The 8,095-nt window shown below is 38.1% G+C and overlaps 1 protein-coding gene across 1 annotated transcript in view; it reads left to right on the top strand.

Annotated features, from left to right (window-relative positions):
- Positions 1-6,653, top strand: part of avl9 (AVL9 homolog (S. cerevisiase)) — a 31,484-nt gene extending 24,831 nt beyond the window's left edge. Inside the window, exons 15-16 of the mRNA XM_046041972.1 lie at positions 2,867-2,955; positions 4,540-6,653. Coding sequence (XP_045897928.1) covers positions 2,867-2,955; positions 4,540-4,667 — 217 coding nt within the window. The 3' untranslated portion in view covers positions 4,668-6,653. The remainder of the gene's footprint in view (positions 1-2,866; positions 2,956-4,539) is intronic.
- Positions 6,654-8,095: the final 1,442 nt, after the last annotated feature.

Genomic DNA, 8,095 nt, shown 5'->3' with positions numbered 1-8,095 from the left:
TATATATATATATATATATATATATATATAACATTATTTTTTTAACCATTTACGTTGAGTGAGACAATAAAATCAATAAAATTTTTAAATTAAAAAAGTACAAAAACAAAGATGATATCAAAGAGGAAATCCAAAAACATAGCAATATGAGCTTAATATCTATCTTTTGAGGTATATTCACTAATTGATTATGGAAATGTTTGCACCATTATTGGAAAATCAGTGTTTTGTATATTTAAAATAAATGAAATCCAATCAAAATTTTATATATAGACCTTGGAAAAGGTAAAGAGTTTGCTGGTATTTTATACATTATCCCTATAATTAAATACCTGTAAATCAATTAGCGAGTCATAGCAGGTCAAGACCCAGAGTTTTGATTTTTAAACTAGTTTTTAGTGTTTTTTTTTAGTTTAAAACAAAATAAATTTAAAAAAGGATTAGACAATTCATGTGTTTCGCATTATTCCAGTGATGGACAGTTGCTGGTGGTAACAGGCTAGCAATGCGCCATCAAAGGCGGGGAAGAGGAACAAGGAAACTGCAGGATACCTTTTAAACTGCTGCGTGATGAGATTGAAGCCACAAAAGTGTCCATGAGGTTAATCACGTCATAAATTCTGTGTGATCGTTTTGAATCTGTGATTTACAGAAAGTACAACAAGACAAATGTTTCACATTTTGAGAAATAAGTCATGAAACCAGAAAATTGACATATCTGGAAACTAATCTAGTGGATTTGAGTGGTAATGTCATCAACACTACATGAGAGATCATGGTTACACAATGCTTCTGAGCAGTAAAATAAAATGGCAGTGTCATTAGAAAACATTTTACACACACACACACACGCACACACTGCACTAAAGATGAACTAAAAATAACGACAAAAGGCTGTTGGTAACAACGAGGGCAGATTCCTGGTGGATGCTGGATTATTGATCCAGCAATAAGAGCCTAGCAACCGAAAGCTTGTTTGGAGGATCCACTCTGTGTCCCATGAGTGACGGCGCCGCAGGATGTCCGTTTGACTCCAAGACGCCACAAAGGCAGTGAGCCGTGGTGCCAGTTCACGCTCCGCCGGGCTTGTTGTGCACAGAGCGGTGTCAGAGAAAACGCTATATCCGTCTGTGGTGTGTAGGAATGACAGCAGTTACGCCGGCAACACACACACACACACACACACACACACGTCTCAATTTCTGTTTGGTTTTGGGTTTCACACACAGAAGTTGTCCTTTACATTAACTCTGAATCGTGGCTCTGACAGTTGCTCCTATTCAACTTTGTCACTAAATAATTAGGAAGGAGAGGGAAAACCTTCTGGACCAATATTTACTCTGGTCTTTGAGTGATTTCTGTCTGTGCTGCCTCAGATACTTTATGCGTCTTTATGTCAAGAGCAGAAGATCAACACCATCTCATATTTGTGAATTAATAAAAGAACTGGAGTCAGGAGACAGTTAGCCTAGCTTAGCACAAAGACTGGTAGCAGGGGGAAACGTCTAGCCTGTTTCTGTCCAAATGCAACAAAATCCACCTTTATTATTTGTAATATTTGGACAGAGCCCAGGTTTCCCCTTACTTCCAGTTCAGTAATATCTTAGAAGTTTATAAAACTTTGCGTGATGACAGACATGTCGGAACATGTAAGCATTAGCCCCGCGAGCGTACCCCACCCTCGCTGCTGCAGAGCGGAGCGACTCGTGCTGTACAGTATTTTATTCAAAGTTTATTCATTCTGAAGGTGTCGCGTGTCCAAATTGCACCAACTGCTACATCTCGCGTCCTTGGGTCGGCAGCAAACACACCCGCCACACGTGAGGTTGATGAACGGTTATCGACATAATCGAAATACAAACAGACATGCACATAAATTCCCGCCTTTATTAGAGGGATGTGAAAATCAACACCGCTCTCATATGTGTGTATTCATAAAATAACAAATAATAGTCAGGAGACAGTTAGCCTAGCTTAGCATAAAGACGGGAAGCAGGGGAAAACAGCTAGCTTATATCTATCAAAATGTAACTAACTACACCAACACTTAATAAGTGATATATAACATGTTAATTAGTTAACTTTGTAGGTGTGTTTTTTATCTTCTCTATCTATCTCTTAACTTCCAGTCTTTATGCTAAGCTAGGCTAATCGCCTCTTGGCATGAGATTGAAACATGTTTGTAAGACAGTGAGGGCTCAATCTTAAGTGTAAGCCAATGGGATGGACGATGATGGAAGATGCAAAAGTGTTTTCCACATCATTGGATCTTGGTCACATTTTAAACATGGAGGCATTTTCTCCTCATTACCACTCAAATGCAGTCAACCTGTGCGTGATAGTTTAATCATCAAAGGCAGCTGCTGTGTAGTGAAATTCACAGTTGCAGGGTTTATTTTCAGATGATATAACTGGCTCATTAGAGGGTGTGAAGCCGCGGAGTGGCAGCTGCTGACACGTATCCACATTGTTGTGCTGTTTTCCCAGATGATGATTCCTGCTGAATGTCAAGTCAGTGGGGATCCACGTGAAAGCTTGTGTGTTGGATGCACACCAGGTCTGTGTTCAGATAAAGCCACGCAGGGCTGCATTTAGCCGTGCATTTGTTGTGAAACGTAGCACTGCTCGTTTCCGCTCTCGGCTCTGATCATCAGATACGCCACCTGTGACTGCTGCTCAGCCTCTGCTGTTACATAATCCCCTCTAACAGGTTGGCGCAACATTTAGCAATAGCAATACCAATTTGTGTAGTTTGTTTCCTGGAAAGGTGGAAGAATTACTACGATGTCGCACCCGAGTGCAGGGAGTGCACGCATGCATGGTTTGTGAACCTTTTGTGTACCCCTCACTTTCATGTCCTCTACAGCTCGGTGCAGAACAGCGAGAGGGGGAAGAAGATCGGAAACGCCATGATCACCACCAGTCGCAACATGGTCCAGACGGGGAAGGTAGTGGGTAAGAAAGCTCAGAAATCAACCCTGAAGTTTAAACAAAATTAGACATGTCACTCATAAGCAGTCTGACGACGTGGCTATTTAGGGACGTGCCCCAATAAAGAAGCTGAAAGGGTTCAGCGGTCTTTCCCAGCGACACTTGAACTCTTGACTCTGCTACTGATACTTCTGGTGAACTTAAACCAGATCAATCACAATTATCAGTTATTTCCATGCTTTATTTATTTATTTATTTTAATGAATTGATTTGTTTAGAGAAAATAGTGAAAAATGCCAATCAAATAACAAATGTTTGGTAATTTTGACATTCACTTAAATGATTAAGTGAATGTCAATCAATTTTAGTTAATCGATTAATCGACTTATGTAAGTGTACATTTGTTTCACCACTAACGACGATCCCTGAATTGACAGATCTCACTCAAATCTGTTGGGTTTTTTTGTTTGTTTACTTTCCCTTGCTGTGTGAGGTGATTTGTTAGCGGCAGACTCTTTAAGATCAAGACACATGCTGCTATCTCTGCTTCTTACAACCAAAATACTATGTAATGTAATTATGCAGATTTTGATAGTGCACATGAGCTTTTGTGCTTGTTGTTGTTATTTTGATTCAGTCATTGCTCCAGAAGCTTTCATCAAACAAGTTCTTCTTTTGTTCTACTCTTTGTCTCTTGATTTTGTCTCATGGTGGCTCATGCTAACCAGCCACCCAAAATAACACACCAAATATGTAAAAGGTCTTGTTGCTTAGCCTTTGACATTTTCAAATACAGTTTTTTTTCAGTTTCAGTATTAACAATTTTCTATTCCTAACATTTTTCTATAAAACCCATTTTACTAAGCAAAACAAATCTAATGTTGTGGAAACACAAACAGCATTACAGTTATTTTGCCTAAATAAAACACAGGTTATATTTATTTAAATTATTTCTGAAAAGTAAATAAAAGTTTAAATCTGTTTAGATCTGTTCAAATTGATTGATGGCACCTTTCTGTAATTTAGTTTTTTGGTGCTACTGACACATTTTGGTTTTGTGGTGTGCGTTTTGTCCCTTCCAACAATCGCGGGGCTGTTCACGAGCCGAGGCTGTCCGGAACCGATTATCGTCCCAAATTATCCTGTAGTGTGAGGGGTTTACAGACATAATCTTAAATTCACTGTCTGGATCAATCAGCCAATTAGAGCGAGCTGACCAGGAAGCGTCACCAATGTGTCGTATATTTGCTAGCACTATAAAACTATTTGCTAGCACTATAAAATGTATTAACATGCTTATTTATTTTGTTTTTCTGTGCAAAACGGAGCACACACAAGTGCAACTCCATTCTTGTTTACGTCTGAAGTCATGTTTGATCACTCGAGTTTCTGTGAGATCCCAAGTCCCCTGAATCGCCTCTCTGAAATCATTTTAGTATAAACGCCAAGTCTGGGGTCTTGACTGAATCGTCTGGTGTGTCTAAAACTAGTTAAGATTTGACAATTCATTAGTGGATTGGTGAGACAGAAATTGTAATTTATTTATGTAATGTCTTAAAGTACCTGCTTTGTAAGAGAAGTCACACTGTTCTCCACCTCTGCTCTCAGGTCAGTCGGTGGGCGGAGCGTTGACCAGCGCCAAGTCAGCTATGTCCTCCTGGTTCTCCACACTGTCGCAGCCTCCAGCTGTAACCACCCAGGCCGGTCCAGAGCCCGCCACAGAGGTCAAACCTTGAAACCAAACCAGTCCTCTGTCTCTGACTGTCTCCTCGTCCTCTGATCTTCTCGCTGCTGTGAAGCCCTGAGGGTCAAGGGAGTGAGGGCTGCTTTTATGAAGGATGTGAACAGAAATGGTCATCTTCAGAATAAGTGAGTTTTAAGTCTGAACCAAAAAAAAAACAACAACTGACAGTGTCATCCCTGGTTTGGTGGACGCCACTCTGGACAGGAAGGCAGCGCTGCCGTTATACTAACTGTACAGTCCATATCCACTGTGATACTGCCAGCGCTATTGATCAAAACCCATAAATTTCAGCAGGCTGCATCACGTCTGTCACTGCTGCAGTTTGTGCCGCTGGATGCTTTCCTGTGAGGAGCTAAAGATGCTGTCGTTGGGTTTTGCGGTGTTGACTGTTTGCTGCATATTTCTAGAGTTTGTCTATATAGTCGACTATTTTGCTGAGAAATTAAGTTTTAACACAAAATAAAATCTGGGTCACGGGATTTGACAGAACAGCATGAGCTGTGACAACTTGAAGATTTCTTTTTGATTTTTTAAAATTCTGTCTGGCTCACGTTCAGTGATGCCTCTGTAGTGACATTGTGGTTGTCGTGGTGGGAGCGTGAATTCCTGTGTGAGACGTGATAGTGTAAAAATACATGTTGAAGCTCCAGCTAAAGCTCCAATTATTTTAAATTATTGATTCATTTGTAGATTACTTGCAAGGTTATTCGTTTAGTCCAAATAAATCTCCATCACAGTCCGAGGTTAACGTCAGTGGAGCCCCGAAACTGAATAGTGTAGTAAAAACAGAAGTCAAAAATATAAATAAATAATTTAAGTTGAGATATAAAGCTTTATATTTTTTCTTTAACCTCTAATCAGTTGGAAGCAAAAGTTTTTTTTAAATTTATTTTTACTTGTAACAAAGCAAACAAAGCATTTTAGCTGGCAAGAAAAACGCTAACTCACCTGGCTAATGCTACTTAGAAGTTGTGTTTGTTTAATTTGTTTGACAATGTCAATGAATAAAAAGACTTGAAATCATACACATTTACAGAATATTTAGGTTGAAATAATAAACTCCAAGATTTACTTAAAGAAGATAAAGTGTCTTTAAACTTCCATGTTGTGTTAGCTAGCTAACGTTATTAGCGTTAGCTGGTTGGCTAAAATGCTTTAGCTACAGTTACAAGAGTGATACTACGGGAAAATGCAGGACAGTATTTGGATGCTCAACATTTACTGAACTGGCTGGTGTAGTTTTATCACAAATGGTGGCATCAGTGAGGTAACTGGCTGAAAAGGTGGGTGGTCAATGTGTTTAGCTGTCAGTGTTTATGCTAACTAGCAGCCACACAGTGATGATTGATTAATAAATACGTGCCAATACCAACAAAATAGGAAAATGAAGGATTAAAAAAATGAAATGAGTGAAATAACTTTAAAGTTTTAATTTGTTTTATCAACTGGTTGGCAAAAGAAAAAAATATTAAAGCTTTTTGCAAAAACAAATAATCGGAGAAGTGTAAAGCTTTAGATTTTCTATAACACTTTATTTTAAATATGTAATAGTATTATTTATTGATGAATTCAGTTAGGTTTTTACTTTTATTACATTGTGTGAATTTCTGGGCTCCATTCACATCTTCAACAGTCCAAAACCCCTAAAATAATTATTACAAGATTTTATGAAAGCAGCAAATTCTCACACTTTACGAATTACCATTAGAAACACAGAATATTTGGCATTTTACTTGTTTAACACATTCCCAAAATTAAGGTAATTAAATAGATTTTTCTAATAATTTTAGCTCTAGATTATTACATTCCCTTTTTTAACAGTTATCTGCTCTCAAGCATCTGTGACAAATGCAAAACACTACAACAACATGATTACAATATCTGAAAACTGTTACTGCAATAACCACAATGTTATTACTTAAATCCTTGTGTACCTAATGCCTGACTATGTGCCCTGATGAAAACTTCCCTTAACTAAGCAATGTGCACCCAGCTGTGTTATTAACCCTCACCCAGGCCTTTTTGTACTTTGCTGTCAGAATATATATATATATATATATATATATATATTGGGAGACCTATATTTAGTAAACCTGAAGATACTTTAAAGTCGGATATCTTATTTATTTGTTGTGTACAAACTTGTAAACTCCTAAATATCCATGTTTTGTCATGACGACACTGGAACAAGTCCTAATCTGTGGACCACTGTGTGAGTATTTGCACAAAGCAGCCATTATATTCTATTTATGTGCATCGTTTATCTTGTACAACTGTAATTTTCAGGTGCTTACAGGATATTTTCCTTCCATGCAACAAATACTCCACAAAAGTAGGATTAAAAGTGGTCCAGTCAGCATGCTCTGTCCAGTCCGGTTTTACAGCTGTAATGCGTGTCATCCTTCTGTCTTTAAATCTCTTTAAATATTTGAGGGTTTTTTTCTTGTTCTTCATGTTTTTAAACCTTCTTTGGCCATTGACAGTCTTTTCTTTTGATTTTTGGATTACATGTAAGATAATAGCAGTTAAAAGCAATTTCTTTTTCTTCTTTTTTTATCCTCCGATGATATATTTTCATTTTGTATTTAAGAGATATGAATGTATTGGGATCTAAAATTGACAGAATATTTTCTTGACAGATGCTTTTAATGTATTTGAGAAGAAAGTGATACTATACTTTATTGCTGTATTAAAGAAATCATTAAAAACACACAGCAGAGGTAGTTTTTGTTGTCTATGATGTAGGAACAGTTATTTTCTTTTGTCCTTCTGGGTTTGTGTCTTGGTACAAATGGAGGTCAGCCAAACAACGTGGTGGTGATGTTTGTAGAGGGTTTTGTTGTTGTGGTGATGGTGGTGGTGGTGGTAGCACGTGGATGGACACAAACCCGTGTGCTGTCCAACAACAATTCAGGACACATGAACCCTGCGACCTCAGCTCGAGGCAAGCAGAAATTCACACCCAGTGATCCTGACTGACCGAGCAGGGGTTGTTTTCATCACTAATTCATATGCTTATGTTAGATACATTTTTAATAATTACTTATGAGATCATTAAGTGTCCTTAAATGTTTTTATGTCTGTCTTATGAGCAGCCAAAACCCCCAATGATGGGAAACTAGGTTATTTTTCTTTATAAATGATAGAACTAGAATTGTTTAGTTTTCTATTCTTTAAATATTAATCAACTAATCATTTCAGCATGGATGTCAACACGTTTGTGCTCATTTTAAAATAGTGCCAGTTGTTGCTGAGTCACTTTATCATTATTAATCCATCCATCGTCAACCACTTATTCTGCGTACAGGGTCACAGGGGGCTGGAGCCAAAGGCGGGGTACACCCTGGACAGGTCGCTTGTCCATCGCAGGGCCACACATAGACAAACAACCAGTCACACACACTCACACCTAAGGACAAT

Source organism: Micropterus dolomieu, linkage group LG01 (assembly GCF_021292245.1).
Source record: "Micropterus dolomieu isolate WLL.071019.BEF.003 ecotype Adirondacks linkage group LG01, ASM2129224v1, whole genome shotgun sequence".
In the NCBI taxonomy this organism is placed as follows: Eukaryota; Metazoa; Chordata; class Actinopteri; order Centrarchiformes; family Centrarchidae; genus Micropterus; species Micropterus dolomieu.
This window is presented reverse-complemented; position numbering and strand designations above follow the sequence as displayed.